The sequence below is a fragment of the Budorcas taxicolor genome, chromosome 21 (assembly GCF_023091745.1).
Source record: "Budorcas taxicolor isolate Tak-1 chromosome 21, Takin1.1, whole genome shotgun sequence".
NCBI classification, from domain to species: Eukaryota; Metazoa; Chordata; class Mammalia; order Artiodactyla; family Bovidae; genus Budorcas; species Budorcas taxicolor.
In genome coordinates, this window is record NC_068930.1 from 68,503,408 (window position 1) to 68,519,944 (window position 16,537).

The 16,537-nt window shown below is 45.9% G+C and overlaps 1 protein-coding gene across 3 annotated transcripts in view; it reads left to right on the forward strand.

Annotated features, from left to right (window-relative positions):
• The window catches only part of EML1 (EMAP like 1), a 194,128-nt gene that overhangs the window by 107,676 nt on the left and 69,915 nt on the right, over positions 1-16,537 (forward strand). For all 3 annotated transcript variants that reach the window (XM_052660085.1, XM_052660084.1, XM_052660086.1), the window contains exon 2: positions 2,792-2,974. In XM_052660085.1, the coding sequence (XP_052516045.1) occupies positions 2,792-2,974 (183 nt within the window). The remainder of the gene's footprint in view (positions 1-2,791; positions 2,975-16,537) is intronic.

Below are 16,537 nucleotides of genomic sequence, written 5' to 3' on the forward strand. Positions count from 1 at the left end.
GAAACAGGGAGTCTGGGGTGTTTTTCTAGCGCCCCATTGTCCCTCCACCAAGCGAGCGCAAACTCCCGCTGGAGTCTGTATGCTTGTGTCCATGCTCCAGTGCTGCTTCTGTTGTTTGTATGATTTGCAGGCTTAACAATGCCTTTCTGCAGGGAGTGCTATCCAAGAGAAGTCATCATACCCAGCAGCAGAAGAGATTCATGATGCTTACATGTTCGTTAGGAGACATAAACAGTGAGCAAACAAGCAAGGTGATTATAGTTCATGGTGATGCTATGAAAGAAAGAAAGAAGATGGATGTGACTTCCTTGGCGGTCCCGTGATAAAGACTGCACGCTTCCGCTGCAGGTTTGATCCCTGCTCGGGGAACTGCCATCTGCAAACTGCATGCATGCGTGCTGAGTCATTTCATTCAAATCCCATTCTTTGTGATCCTATGGACTGAAGCTCACCGGGCTCCTCTGTACATAAAGTGAAAGTGAAAGTCGATCAGTCGTGTCTGACTCTTTGCAACCCCCTTGGACTATACCATCCATGAAATTCTCTAGGCCAGAATACTGGAGTGGGTAGACTTTCCTTTCTCCAGGGGATCTTCCCAACCCAGGGATCAAACCCAGGGATCAAACCCAGGTCTTGGATTCTTTACCAGCTGAGTCACCTAGGCATGGCATGTCCAGAAAAAAGAAGAAAAGAAACAAGGTGAATGTGACTGAAAAGAACAACTTTAGGAAAGATTATTAGCCAGATTCTCTGAAAAACTCCCATTCGAATTGAGACTGAAAGAATAGAACTTGGTCATGGAAATGCTTCAGGCAAAGGCAACAGCAGACACAAATCCTTTAAGTAAGAGAGAAAGGGTAGTTTGACAGGAACTCAGAAAGAGAGGGGAAGAAGGGTGTAAGATGAGTTGGAGAGGCCAAGAGGACCATGGAGGGCCCTGATGGACCTTGCTAAGAAATTATGAGTTAGCTGTTCTAGACAGAACTATGAGTTGTCAAGGCTGTATATTGTCACCCTGCTCATTTAACTTACATGCAGAGTTTATCATGCAAAATGCTGGGCTGAATGAAGCACATGCTGGAATCAAGATTGCTGGGAGAAATATCAGTAACCTCAGATATGCAGATGACACCACCCTTATGCCAGAAAGCAAAGAGCCTCTTGATGAAAGTGAAAGAGGAGAGTGAAAAAGCGGGCTTAAAGCTCAACAGTCAAAAAATTAAGATCATGGCATCCAGTCCCATCACTTCATGGCAAATAGATGGGGAAACAGTGGAAACACTGACAGACTTTATTTTCTTGGGCTCCAAAATCACTGCAGATGGTGACTGCAGCCATGAAATTAAAAGTTGCTTGCTCCTTGGAAGAAAAGCTATGACCAATCTAGACAGCATGTTAAAAAGCAGAGACATTACTTTGCCGACAAAGGTCCATCTAGTCAAAGCTATGGTTTTTCTAGTAGTCGTGTATGGATGTGAGAGTTGGACCGTAAAGAAAGCTGAGCGCTGAAGAATCGATGCTTTTGAACTGTGGTGTTGGAGAAGACTCTTGAGAGTCCTTTGGAGTGCAAGGAGATCCAACCAGTCTATTGTGAAGGAAATCAATCCTGAATATTCATTGGAAGGACTGATGCTGAAGCTGAAGCTCCAATACTTTGACCACCTGATGCGAAGAGCTGATCATTGGAAAAGACCCTGATGCTGGGAAAGATTGAAGGCAGGAGGAGAAGGGGGCGACAGAGGATGAGATGGTTGGATGGCATCACCAACTCCATGGACATGAGTTTGAGCAAGCTCCAGAAGTTGGTGATGGACAGGGAGGCCTGGCGTGTTGCAGTCCACGAGGTCACAGTCAGGCGTGACTGAGCAAATGAACTGAACTGATTGCTTTGTCAGGTTTGTTGTTGTTTAGTTGCTAAATTGGGTTGTCCGACTTTTTGTGACCCCATGAACTGCAGCCCGCCAGGCTCCTCTGTCCATGGGATTTCCCAGGCAAGAATACTGGAGTGAGTTTTCATTTCCCTCTCCAGGGGATCTTCCCAACCCAGGGTTCAAACCTGCATCTCCTGGCAGGCAGATTCCTTACCACTGAGTCACCTGGGAAGCCTCCTTGTCAGATTAGCCAATCCTTTAAAGTCTTGACTGGTGGGTAGTCATTGCACGGACCTGTCAGTAGCATTGTTGGGACAAAAGCCAGAGGCTGAGCAGCAGATTCCCACCACCTGTGGGAAGTTGCACTAGACATACGCTAAGATCCACTCTACTTCTAGGGTTCTCTAATATCATGCAAGGAAAATGGCCCGGCTCTAGAAAAATATCATGGCGATTAAAACCGCAGTTTAAAAAAATGAAAAGCACAAATCTAGAGAATGAGAAGACAGTAGCAGACTGAAGCACTGTAGTTCCTTGTAATAAAAGGCTTCACACAAGCCTGACGTGGTCTCTGGTGGTGTGGTTTGGTTGCTCAGTTGTATCCGACTCTGTGTGACCCCGTGGACTGTAGCCCACCAGGCTCCTCTGTCCATGGGATTTCCCAGGCAAGAATACTGGAGCGGGTTGCCATTTCCTCCTCCAGGGGATCTTCCTGACCCAGGGGTTGAACCCGGGTCTCCTGCACTCAGGTGGGTCTCCTGCACTGCGGGCAGATTCTTTACCGACTGAGCCAGCAGGGAAGCCGTGGTCTCTAGTTTTTAGATATCACTGTGTGATGGCCGCGTGCTGGTGTGTGCCTCTGGGTCTGACTTCTCTGGGCAGCAGTTGAGACTCAGTTGCTGCTTTCTTCCCCGGTCTAGATGACAGCGCTTCTGCTGCCAGCAGCATGGAGGTGACAGACCGCATCGCCTCCCTGGAGCAGCGAGTCCAGATGCAGGAGGACGACATCCAGCTGCTCAAGTCGGCTCTGGCCGATGTGGTTCGGAGGCTGAACATCACCGAGGAGCAGCAGGCCGTGCTCAACAGGAAAGGACCTACCAAAGGTGGGCGTTGGAGATGCACGGGAGCGGCAGTGGGCTCGGCAGTGGTGCATTTTGGTTATTTCTCATTTTAAGTATTCTTTTCTAAAAAGTCGAAGTACAGTTAATTTACAATGTTGTGTTAGTCCCAGGCATACAGCAAAGTGCTTCAGTCATATATATACATGCGTGCATGCTAAATTGCTTCAGTCGTGCCTGACTCTCTGCACCCCGTAGACTGTAGCCCGCCGGGCTCCTCTGTCTGTGGGGTTCTCCAGGGAAGATTACTAGAGTGGGCCATCGTTTCCTTCTGCACTGATCTTCCCGACCCAGGGATCGAATCCCTGTCCCCTGCATGGGCAGGCGGGTTCTTTGCCACCAGCACTACCTGGGAAGAACATATGCATACATGTGTCTGTTCTTTTTCAGATTCTTCTCTCTTATGTGAGTGTGCGCTCATGTCAGACTCTTTGCGATCCCATAAACTGTAGCCTGCCAGGCTCCTCTGTCTATGGAATTTTCCAGGCACAGATACTGGAGCAGGTAGCTATTACTTCCTTCTCCAGGTGATCTTCCCGAACCAGGGCTAGAACCTGGGTCTCCTGCCTTGGCAGGCAGATTCTTCACAGGTGCCTCACCTGGGAAGCCCTTATAGGATGTCACAGAATACTGAGTATAGCTCTCTGACTGTATGTACAGTAGGTCCTTGTTGGTTATCTGTTTTATATACAGATGAGATGGTTAGATAGCATCAGCAGCTCAACGGAAATGAATTTGAGCAAACTGCAGGAGATAGTGGAGGACAGAGGAGCCTGGTGTGCTGCAGTCCATGGGGTCGCAGAGAGTTGGACACGACTTAGCGACCGAACGACCACAATAAGTTGTATATGTTAATCCCAACCGCCTAATTTATCCCTCTCCCTCCGTTCCCCTTTAGGAATCGTAAGTTTGTTTTCTATGTCTGTGCGTCTATTTCTGTTTTGTAAATAAGTTCATTCGTATTTGTTTTTGGATGCCACATGTAAGTGATAGCCTGTGGTGTTTCTCCGTCTGACTTACTTCACTTGCTTTGATCATCCCTGGGTTCATCCACCTTGCTGCAAGTGGCATGATTTGGTCCTTTTGTATGGCTGACTAATGCGCCCCTGCATACAATGTGCCGCACCTTCTTTACGCACTCCTCTGTCGATGGACATCTAGGCTGCTTCACTGTCTTGGCTGTTGTGCACGGTGCTGATCTGGACACTGGGGTGAATTATGGTTTTCTCTGGACATATGCCCAGGAGTGGGATTGTAGGATCACATGGTGGTTCACAGCAGATTCTTGCTCCAGGAGACATGTTGGTCTCTTAATATTGGCAGAGAACCCAAGCTTAGAACAACACTGAAGCAATCGTAGGATTGTTGAAATCATCCCACAAAGTGTGACGGTATCTTTTGCCTGGACATTGGTGAGTTGTAGCCGATGTGAGTGAGTTGTAGCCAACGTTGTAGCCGACGTTGGTGAGTTGTAGCTGACGTTGGTGAGTTATAGCCGACCTTGGTGAATTGCAGTAGACATTGGTGACGAGTAGCTGACATTGGTGACTTGTCGCTGACGTTGGTGACTTGTAGCCAATGTTGGTGAGTTGTAGCCGACGTTGGTGAATTGTAGCCCAGGCGTGCACAGTTGTAGGTGATCAGTAAATGCCAGTTGAATCCAGGAAGAAATGTCCACAGTGGACCAGAAAGCAGTTTGCTAAGACTCTGAGATAGAGAGAGCTTGTCAAACCAAAACCGAAACCACACACTATTCCTTGGCCCCTGTGGAGGCTGTGCCACCTGGATACTTTCAGTGACTCTCATCTCTCTCTCTGCCCTCAGTTTACAATGGCGTCCAGTCCAGCACAGCAAACACTCTTGATCAGGGGCTGAGAGAGGGCAGGCCCCTCCCTGACGTGCTTAGAACCTGAAGCTTATTACTAACTTCCCCTCCTTCTTTGCTCATAAGCTCCTAGTAAGGCAAAACCTCCTGTTTTTTTTTCTTTTAATCCCTTTTTCTTTTTTCTAGTAGAACATTGCCTATAACAGAATTCTATACCTATAAATAGTGGATTTCTGGCACATTTAAATCACCATTTCGTTCCCCAGTGGTGCCTAGGAACAAAATAGAAAGCAATATTTGTGTGTTAAGTAACTCTGTAGTGACCCTCTTCTTACAGTTGTAGAAACAAAATGCCTCGTAAAAGCTTCTCTCCTGCTAGTTAGAACCCTGGCAGCTGATTTCAGCCAATATGCATTACTCATCTTTGGCCAGAACTGCTTTTCCTCATGGCTAACTCTTGAAAACGGAATTCATCTTGGCTGTCAAATTCCTTTGGTTAAGCCGTTTTAAGTCTGTAGCATGTAAATGTCCCTTTAAAATCACCTTTCTTACTTTGTTGGGATTTAGCAAATCATTTCACAGTTACCATCTTTTCCTTGGAGTCGGGAGAGGGTACTATCTTGATGTTGCATCTGTTCGTTTCTTCTCCAGCCTGGATACATTTTCACATGTCTGTGGAAAGCAATCTCTTTTCCCTGTCCTTCAGGGTAATTATCACCAGCTCCATGTGAGATATACATATTGGGAGATGCCTACATTGTGAATAATCCCTTTAAATAATCTTTTTCTCTTAAGTTACAAAGCGATTAGGGTATTTTAAATAGAAACCAGGTTATTCTAGGTATTCTTGACCTACGCAGCTTTCCAAAAATAAATCTGATGACTACTGTATCTTAAAGGGTGCATTTGAAATCGTTGCTTTATATACAACTTCAGGCTTCTAAACTTCTATTTTTAGAAAAGGGGGGTGGCGCGGAATAAAGGGGCCTGCCCAGGAGTTTTCTTTTCTTGATTAAGAGTAAAGTTTGAGTTTTGGAAACTTCTAACTTTTTTTTCTTCATACTTAGATTGGATGTTTCTTTATAGCATTCTTTTCGAAAATGAAAATAAACCAAAGCACGATAAAGTCACACCAAGAAATAGAAAAAAGGTCGTAAGAGAACTGGTGAGTGGCATGGCCTGAATGCAGGGGGCTGTGGTGTTCCCACTTTCATATGCACTTAGAGGATGGTGGGAGAGGAGGGGAGAAGCGGAAGTGATCCCATGGGAAGCTCCGAGTCGCTGCTTCTCTTTCAGAGCTTGCCATGTTGGCATGCCATGTGCCCCTTACCTGGAGCTGGCACTCCAGGGCTGTGGCTTAGTTGGGGGATACTTAGGCAAGACAGCTTTGAGACAAACCTCCTCTGGGTCTTTGAAGGCCACGTATTACTGCCACATGCTGTTCTTTGGGTTTGCCGCCCTCGTATAGACTGGGCACGTGGTGTTCAGATTTTTTAAATATTAAACGACTTTCCGTCCAGGGTGAGTTGCCAGAAGCTTAGGTCTCAGAGTCTTGAGCTTCTGGTGCATAGCATTGAGCTGTTTTCCCAGTGACTGGGATGACTGGGCCTCAGAGAAACAGGCCACCTGGTCAGACAGGGAGCCGCTGGTGTAGCTCAGCTCAAAAGAAGGGCGTGGTGAGCGCCGTGACCGTCCATCAGCCATTCTAAAATGTCAGACTGCAGTGTCCACTCACTGGCCTCAGTACTGCCAGGGAGACCATGGATGATAACTCATCCTTTTCATGACAGTGTGTCCTTCACTATCTCCCAGAGCTTGTTCAAACTCATGTCCAGTGAGTCGGTGATGCCATCTAACCATCTCATCCTCTGTCGCTCCCTTCTCCTCCTGCCTTCAATCTTTCCCAGCATCAGGGTCTTTTCCAGTGATCGGCTCTTTGCATCAGGTGACCAAAGTATTGGAGCTTCAGCTTCAACATCAGTCCTTCTTATGAACGTTCAGGACTGATTTCCTTTAGGATTGATGGGTTTGATCTCCTTGCTGTCCAAGGGACTAGGAAGATTTGGGATGTTTTAATTATGCTGCGCTTGGGTTATCATAAATTGGGGAGAAGAGAATCGAATAATATCTGGAGGCCGATATTCTTAAAATTCTTGCTAATATGAAAGTTTTTTCAATATTGTGGTTGGACTAGGGGGACAGAATGCAGTGAACAGACACCATTATATTGCTATTCTGAGTGTAGATACAGAAAAATGCATGGGAATAAGGGAATTCCTTACAGAATTACAGGTATTGGAGAAAAATTGTATAGAATATACAAAAGCAAAAGTAACCACTAGGGACATAACCAGAAAGCTATGGCACCTCATATGAGGGAAAGCTTTGTAATCTTCAAAGATGCTTCTGTTTTAGGTAACAGCATGGGAGATGTTTGTGTATTATATTAAAAGGCAGAATCAGGATATCAAACTGGATATGTTGTATTTTCCAACTAAACAGACAAAAATCTATGCAAAGAAGAGTGAAGTGTACCAAGAGTTATCTTTTTTTTTCCCTGAGTGATGGGGTGATGATTTTTTTTTCCTTTTTATACTTTTATACTAAGTGTTCTTTGGTGTGCATTCCTTAATAAGCAGAAGGAATTTATGCTTTAAAAATGACTCCTTTCTTACCACCAAAGGTGATCTTCACTGCACAAGGTCAGCAACAGGGCTCAGAACAAATGTCTGGAGGCTGCAGCTTGCTCACGTGTATTCTCGAGAAGACAAGGAATGTGCTTTGGAGTTAAATTCATAATAGATCCATTGTTGACATGCACGACTAATTTCCACTTCAGTTCTAGGGAAGTGTTATGGGATTTTAATGTAAAATGTAGGTTGAAATCTAGTTGTCCCTTGTATGAGAGGATTGTCTGCTTTTTTATACATTAACCAACTAGAGTTCTTATTTCTCATTTTAAATTTTGCTTGGCAGTTCAGACTGTCGTTTGACAGCTGAACTTTTTAAAAACCTGAATATACCTTCTTCAGACTTTCCTGTTCTTTATATTAATAGTCCCATTAATCAACAGATCAGAGAGTAAATCACTATAAGCAGAAACCATCTGCTGGAGGCGCTGACAAGCAAGACAGTTCTGTTAATCTGGAACATCAAAACCTCGTCTCAGAATTTAGTCTTTGCGAGTACTGTGGAAAGCAAACTGCAAGTCATCCTTAAGGAGCTTCTGCTATATTAACACTTAACACTGATATTCACTATAATACCTGAGACTACCGTTTATTAATTGGATAGGTGTTGGCCTTTGCAGTAGGTGTTTTGGATATATTAATTCATGTCACTTCTCCATAGCCCTTTGAGGTGGGTATTAGTGTTCCCATTTTACAGATGAGAAGGCAGCCTCTAGGAGACTGGATAATTTGCCCCACATAAATTGTCCATCTGGTTTGGGGAAATCTGGAACTTGACCCCTGTAGGCCTGGCTTCGCTTCTGTTTCTCAGTCATCTGTGTTGCTTGGATGTACACGCCTCTTAGCAGTATTATTTAAATTAGCATTATTCAAATCAAACTGAATATTTAAGAAATGATTACTATGTGACTTGAAATGGAGTTCTTTTTTTCAAGGTTTAATTTAATTTGCAAAGTATCCTAAATACAATAAATCATATTCAACATATAATTATGTAAAATATTGTATTATAGTCTTTTATAGTCTATAAATTTTATTAGAGAGGTGTAACTAACAAATTAAAAAATTTTAAGTTCTTTTCAGTGAATGAAATCAATGCATATTTAACTTAGTTCTTTATCCTGGTTAGCCAAAATTAGCAATTCTTCCTTCTTTCACATCTACTGTGCTTTCTCCTTATCTTTCTCCTTACAAATTAGTTAATTACAGAAAATAACTTGTGCTTTCTTTTAGACAGAACATGCCATAGTTTCTTCCATTTTCCTCTGTAATTGCCTTTGCCAGTTTAAATAGACATTCGTTAGTGATTTGTAGAAGACTTGATAGATATGGAGGAGGAATGGCAGCCCACTCCAGTATTCTTACCTGAAGAATCCCATAGACATAGGAGCCTAATGGGCTACAGTTCATGGGACTGCAAAGAGTTGGACACAGCTGAGCGACTGAACACTTGGTAGATATATTCAGTAGATATATTTCAGAGACTGAGAAAGATTATTTTTAAACTTTGTATTATGAATACGTTCAAATGCATATAAAAGAAGAAAGAAATGGGCATGTGCCATCCCTGTTTTGCAAACACGCCTTGTGCATACGGCATTTTTATTTCTCCAGTGTATCTTTAGGATAGGTTCCTGGAAGTGGGGTTGCTGGATCGAAGGATAAATGCATCTGTAATATTGCTTGGAATTAGTGATAAGGCTTTTACCTAGCACATGAGTAATTATCTACTTTGTCTTACAATTTATCGAAAGCATGTCACCTTTTCTGATTCCAGATATAGACATCTTTTCAATTTTGACGTAGATAGTTAGGAATTCTGGGCTCATAATGGTCAGTTTTGTTAAACTTTGAATTTCTACATATAATCACATACATAGTCATGCTTTTCATAATTAAATTTATTTTGAAACCTATACTTATCAAATGTTGCACATTAGATAAGTTGTTATTGTTTTTTATTGAGTTGTTAATATGATGTAAATTAAAAGGGTAACAGATTTCATTTTGGGGGGACTCCAAAATCTCTGTGGATGGTGACTGCAGCCATGAAATTAAAAGATGCTTGCTCCTTAGAAGGAAAGCTATGATCAACCTAGATAGCATATTAAAAAGCAGAGACATCTCTTTGCTGACAAAGATCCATATAGTCAAAGCTATGGTTTCTCCAGTAGTCACGTACAGATGTAAGAGTTGGGCCATAAAGAAAGCTGAGCACCGAAGAATGGATGCTTTTGAACTGTGGTGTTGGAGAAGACTCTTGAGAGTCCCTTGCAAGGAGATCCAACTAGTCCATCCTAAAGGAAGTCAGTCCTGAATATTCACTGGGAGGACTGATGCTGAAGCTGAAATTCCAACACTTTGGTCACCTGATGTGAAGAACTGACTCATTGGAAAAGACACTGATACTAGGCACAACTGAGAGCAGGAAGAGACGAGGGCAACAGCGGATGAGATGGTTAGCATCACCTATTCAGTGGATGTGAATTTGAGCAAACGCTGGGAGATAGTGGAGGACAGAGGAGCCTGGCGTGCTGTAGTCCATGAGGTCGCAAAGAGTTAGACACGACTTAATAACAACAGTTAAAAGGGTATCTTGATCATAAGATTATAACAATATCATAATAACAAACATTAGTAGATTTGACTACCTATACTTGAATGTGTTTACGTCAGCTATAGTTTTGAAAATATATTGTCAAAAATAGTATTTCATGAAAGTCTGGGTATTCCAATCCTCCCATTTCGAATGATGAAGACTTTTTCGTTTCAAGCATACTTGTGAATGCCTTAGACCCGAGATTCTGAATACCTTTGTTAGAGATTTTCAGTTCCCACGGTCTGGAGTCATTTTGTAGGGAAGTTGACTCAAGGGTAGTTTGTGGGAGTTTATATGAAATAGTACGCACGCAGACAGGTCATAAACACTCTGTATGTGGCTGCCTCTGCTCCCTGCAGGACCTGTCCACTTCAGCCTGCTGGCTCCTCTCCTTCACTTCCAGTGGGTTAGTGGGTCTAAGAACTTACACAGCGTGGTAAAGTCACATAGAAACCTGGGTGTTTCTTTGCTGAACACTCTTCTCACTCTAATGTAGGAATCAGGGTCCTAGATTTCAGAGCAGGAAGAGCTACCCTTCAAGCATTTTATGAAGTCTTTACCGTATGGACTAGGGAAGCAGGTCCCAGGGGGTCTTGCCTGCGGTCACACTGCCAGTTTGGGACACTCTGGACCTCACGCCCAGGCCCCCGTCTCCCAGACCTGATCGCCCTCTGTCCTCTCCTCCCTCCACTCAGCCTGGGCACCAGTCAAAGAGTGACTGTTTGGGCGACGAGAACTGTCTGGGGTCTTCCTCGGCCCCTGCCTGTGTGTGCAGGATACAGAGAGGACCTTCACTGGACCTTCGTCCGCCTCGGGCAGCTTTGATCGTAACTGAAATCCTGCATTCAGTTCTTCTCACACAGCTTTCAGATTACTAGGCTGCACCTTGATATCCAAACTAGAGCGTTTCATCATCTGAGTGCAGCCAAGGGACTGTTTGTCTATGTTTTGCCCCTAAAAACAATTAAATGTATGTATGTGTGCGTGCTCAATCACGTGTGACTCTTTGCAGCCCCAGGGACTGTAGCCCACCAGGCTCCTCTGTCCATGGGATTTCCCAGGCCAGAATACTGGAGTGCGTTTTCATTTCCTCCTCCAGGGGATCTTTCCAACCCAGAGATCGAACCTAGGTCTCTTGCGTCTCCTGCATTGGCAGGTGGATGCCTTACCACTGCATCACCTGGAAATAATTATTTTTAAAAAAGCTTTCTTGAACCAGAAGAATGTCTCATATCTCAGTGTCATGTCGAAGCCAGCGATCCGTTTATCTTAACACCCGATGAGCTGGAAATTGTGTTTGAATCTTCCTTCCCTGGTGGTATTTCTCTTCTGCAGTTTTTAAGATCGATTGTCTGAAAATGACTCAGTATAGCTGTTCTTGTGTCTTGCCATTCTCATCATCCAGGCTGGTACCTGTTCAGATTGGACATTGGGAAATACACTTTTCTTCAAAACTTTTCTTTATGGCAGCAACATTTTTTCCTTGAGTGGCTAATCATGTTTACATATGAAGACATGAAAGAAATCTCATGCGATGTTCTGTGCAAAATAGGTATTTAGCAAACATATTGGTGTAGTTGTGATGCTGTTCAATAAGTCAGTGGTGACACAGGCCGAGCACAGTGTCAACAGGGACGTAGCAGTGATTGGATCTTGTCAAAGTGGGACTCTTTGCAACCTCTTGTCACTCCAGCAGTGACCACCATTTCCTCTCCTTCCTTCTTTCCCCCTCCTCTACACACACACACACACCCTAAAAAACATAAGTCGCTTAGTCATGTCTGACTCTTTATGACCCTTTGGACTGTAGCAAATCAGGGACCTCTGTCCATGAAATTCTCCTGGCCAGAGTACCAGAGTGGGATGCCATTTCCTTCTCCAGGGGATCTTTCCGACCCAGGGATCAAACCCAGTCTCCTGCATTGCAGGCAGATTCTTTACCATCCGAGCCACCGGGGAAGCCCCTTTCCTCTCCATAGCCGCTGTTTTTCTTTTATGATTTCTCATTACAGCTTTAACAGTTCTGTTTGCTTTTGATGCTACCCTATTATAGTTTAATGTGTGAGGTTTATTATGCCCTCTGAGAAGGCCTGCTGCATGCAATTGATGTTCTTTTTATGGGCTTTTAAAAATCCCATCTCCTTTTGGGGGAGAAGAACAGTACTCAATTATTATGAGACTGAATTTTTAAATTATGACTCAAGGAAAGATTAAAAACAGTGACTCAGAGGGGATCTCCTTGGCAGTCTAGTGGTTGAAATGCTGCCCTTCCACTGCAGGGGGTGTAGGTTCAATCCCTGGTCAGGGAACTAGGGATCCTGCATGCCTTTGTCGCAGCCAAAAAAAGAGTCCGAAAGGGCCACACAAGTCCTTTTCTTGGAAGCAGGATCTTTGTTCATGAAATTTAGTGCAGTCTGATCAACAGATGCATGTGCAACACCTTCCGCGTCAGCGTCGTAGCAGATGCTGCCTTCGTGGAGCCTGTGGGTGATGGGGTGGATGGGACTAGATGCATGAAAGTGGCATAAAGCAGGGGCCGTGGTGGCCCCGGGGGCTCCCAGCCTGGCTTGGCGGGCATGTAAGCGTGTGGGAGGCAGGCCCTGGCTTAGATGCTGGAGAGGAGCAGGGGGCCAGCCATCGTCCATCAGCCCCGCCACGTCCTTTACCCTCCTCCAGCCAGCTCTCTGCCCCCAGGGGTGGGGCTGTACGGACCATACCTTTCAGCCTCTTGCCTTCGGCTCCAGTGAGGTTTGAGCAGCAATATCCCCCCAGCGGGGTCTGCAGGGAGGGAGAGTGAGGTCAGAGGCTGTACCCTTGACTCCTTCCAGCCGGGTCCCCAGTTGGGCTGTGGCCCCACCCCCTGGGTGTAGCTGCTCCTCCCCCAGCACATCTCTGCTCTTAGGGTCCAGTTACCTGCCAGCCCGTGGCCCCATGGGCACGTGATGGGGCTCGGTGTGGAGTCCAGCCCACTTCCCAAGCACACAGAGCGGGATCTAGGTGGCGCCCCTCCCAGCACGAATGTCTCACCCTCTCTGCTGCTGCTAAGTCACTTCAATCACGTCCGACTCTGTGCAACCCCACAGACAGCAGCCCACCAGGCTCCCCCGTCCCTGGGATTCTCCAGGCAAGAACACTGGAGTGGGTTGCCATTTCCTTCTCCAATGCATGAAAGTGAAAACTGAAAGGGAAGTTGCTCAGTCGTGTCCGACTCTTCACAACCCCATGGACTACAGCCTACCAGGCTCCTCCGTCCATGGGATTCACCCTCTCTAACTGTGTGTAAATGAGACTAGCCCGCTTGAAACAGCAGCCCGTAATCAAGCACTAAATTACCAGAGAGACTGGTGTGCATAGAGCCGGGGCCACCAGGGAAGGCCGGGCTGGCGAGGAGAGGCCCTGCCCAGCCGGAGGTTGGCACAGACAAGTGATGCTCAGAGTGCGGTCCCCAGAGCAGCGGCAGCAGCAGCAGCCTGGAGACTGGTTAGAAATGCAGGGTCACAGGCCCCGCCGCAGACCTTGAATGGGGCCCAGCGAGCTGCATTTTCACTCCATGGGATTCTGCTTCACAGAAACAAGCTAGGTGGTGGGAGTGAGGTGGGTTTGCTTGTTGTGGGTAGAGGGAGGGGGCCCAGATAGTGGCGAGCCTGGGCACCTGGTGGGAGAAAGAAGGTGGGCTGGGGACAGTGAGAAGAGAACAGACTGTGTGATTTCAGTGCCTTTAGACCAAGAGGTTTTCACACCGTGTTTTATGTCCCTGGATATGTTCCAGGGTCTCCTAGTTTATAGTCTGTGGGAACTTGAATGGAATTTATATTTTACTGTTGTGTGAAAATTGTGTAAATCTTAGTTATGTTGAATCGGTTCATGGTGATTTTCAGGTCTCCTGCTGGTGTTCAGTTGCTCAGTCATGTCGGACTCTCTGTGACCCCATGGACTGCAGCACGCCAGGCTTCCCTGAGCTTTACCAACTCCTGGAGTTTGCGCAAACTCATGTTCATTGAGTCAGTGATGCCATCCAACCATTTCATCCTCAGTCGCCCCCTTCTCCTCCTGCCCTCAATCTTTCCCAGCATCGGGGTCTTTTCTAGTGAGTCAGCTCTTCACATCAAGTGGAGTTTCAGCTTCAGTCCTTCCAATGAATATTCAGGGTGGATTTCCTTTAGGCTTGAATGGTTTGATCTCCCTGCTGTCCAAGGGGCTCTCAAGAGTCTTCTCCAACACCACAGTTTGAAGACATCAGCTCTTCAGTGCTCAGCCTGCTTTATGGTCCAGTTCACACATCACGTCTACTAAATCCTTCTACTTTTCTGTGTATTCGTCCTATTGATTTTTGAGAATTTGATATTGAAACCCCAGCTAAAAATTTTGACATATCTACTTAAAAAAATAATTGTAATATATAGCAGAGCTGTGGGCTTCCCTAATAGCTCAGTTGGTAAAGAATTCGCCTGCAATGCAGGAGACCACAGTTTGATTCCTGGGTTGAGAAGATCCCCTGGAGAAGGGAAAGGCTACCCACTCCAGTTTTCTGGCCTGGAGAATTCCATGGACTGTATAGTCCATGCGGTCGCAAAGAGTTGAACACAAGTGAGCGACTTTCACTTTCATAATGAAACTGTATGTAACTTTGTTCTGTATTCCAAGTCTCCTGTAAATGTATGGTCATACTTTCTTAATTTAAAAAAGAAAGAGAGGAAAAAAAAAATCTGGTGAAGAGTGAGCGCTGATCCCTGAGATTATAAGAGTAAAATGATGGAGAGCAGCCTGGAGGCGCATGGGCCTGGGGGTCGGGGGACAGTGTCCTCTCCTCCCTCCTCCAGGCCTGTGTGTGCAGTGGAGCCGGACCACACGTGTCATCCCCACTGGATGAGATAACACGTTTTAAGTTGTTGCTACTCTGTCTGATGTCCGGCACTCGGAGCTCCCATCAAGGTTTCAGCTTTTGCATTTTGGTTGGTTCTGATGACCTGTCAAGTGGTGCAGTGGGCTGTGAGGAGCCGTTAGAGACCATCCATGAGGGATGTTAGGATTAGGACAAGGGTTTTTAAAGGAGATTTGCCAGGACAGAGCTGCCGAATGCAGTGGGAGACCAGCCCTCGGCTTTAGGGGTTGCGCTGGGGGAGCCTCTGCAGAGAGATGGTGACAGCAGAATCAAAGTCAGACGCCCAGCACGCTGCTACGTGAGCTGTGGTCACTCCCTCGGGCCTCTGTAGCGAATGGCTACAAACAGAAATGGATTCCCTGACAGTTCTGGAGACCAGATGTCTGCAGTGAGTATCGCTGTGCTGACCTCAGGGTGCTGGCAGAGTTGTTCCTCCTGGAACCTCCGAGGGGGAGCCTGGTCCATGCATGGCTCCCGCCTTCCGTGGCTGCTGCCGTCCTCTGCTAGAGGGTGCGTCACTCCAGTCTCTGCCTCCATCTCACGCGGCGAGCCCCTTCCTTATGCACCTTCACATCAGCTTCTTTGTTTTCCCCCGATTGATCTTATTGAACTATAGCTGATTACAGTGTTGTCTAAATCTCTGCTGTACAGCAGAGTGATTCAGTTCTTTATGTACGCTTTCTTTTTCATATCTAGATTTTTTTTTCATTATGGTTTGTCACAGGATATTGAATAGAGTCTCCTGTGCTACGCAGTAGGACCTTGTTGCTTCTCCATTCTATACCTAACGGTTCACATCTGCTCACCCCAAGCTCCCGTTGCGTCCCTCTCCCCACCCTTTGGCAACCACAAGGCTGTTCTCAATGTCTGTAGGCCTGTCTCTGTCTTGAAGATAAGCTCGTTTGTCTCATGTTCTAGATTCCTCATCTAAGTGGCATCACATGACACTTGTCTTTCTCTGTCTGACTTACTTCACTTAGTATGAGCATCTCCAGGTCCGTCCACGGTGCTGCAGACGGCATGACTTCAGTCTTCTTTATGGCTGGGTAATACTCCATTGAACAGACATATATGCACATGGGCTTCTTAAAAGGACGTGAGTCATTGGATTTAGGGCCCACCCAAATCCAGGGTGACCTCACCTTAACCAATTATATTGGGGTTTCCCTGGTGGCACGAGCGGTAAAGAATCTGTGTGTAATGCAGGAGACGTGGGTTTGATCCCTGGGTCGGGAAGATCCCCTGAAATAGGAAATGGCAACCCCCTCCAGTATTCTTGCCGGAGAATCCCATGGACAGAGGAGCCTGGCGGGCTCCAGTCCGGGAGGTCACAGAAGAATCAGAAAGAACTGAGAGAAAAATAAGCATCAGCAGCAGGGCCTCAAAGATCCTGTTTCCTAATAAGGTCACATCCTGAGGCTCTGGGTGAACGTGAATCTCAGGGAAGACACCACCAGCACAGCAGTACATATATTGTTAGAAAAGACCGACAGAATGGAGACTGAAATGGTAGGTGAAATAGAGAGAGGAGGTGGAGATGAGGCATGGATGG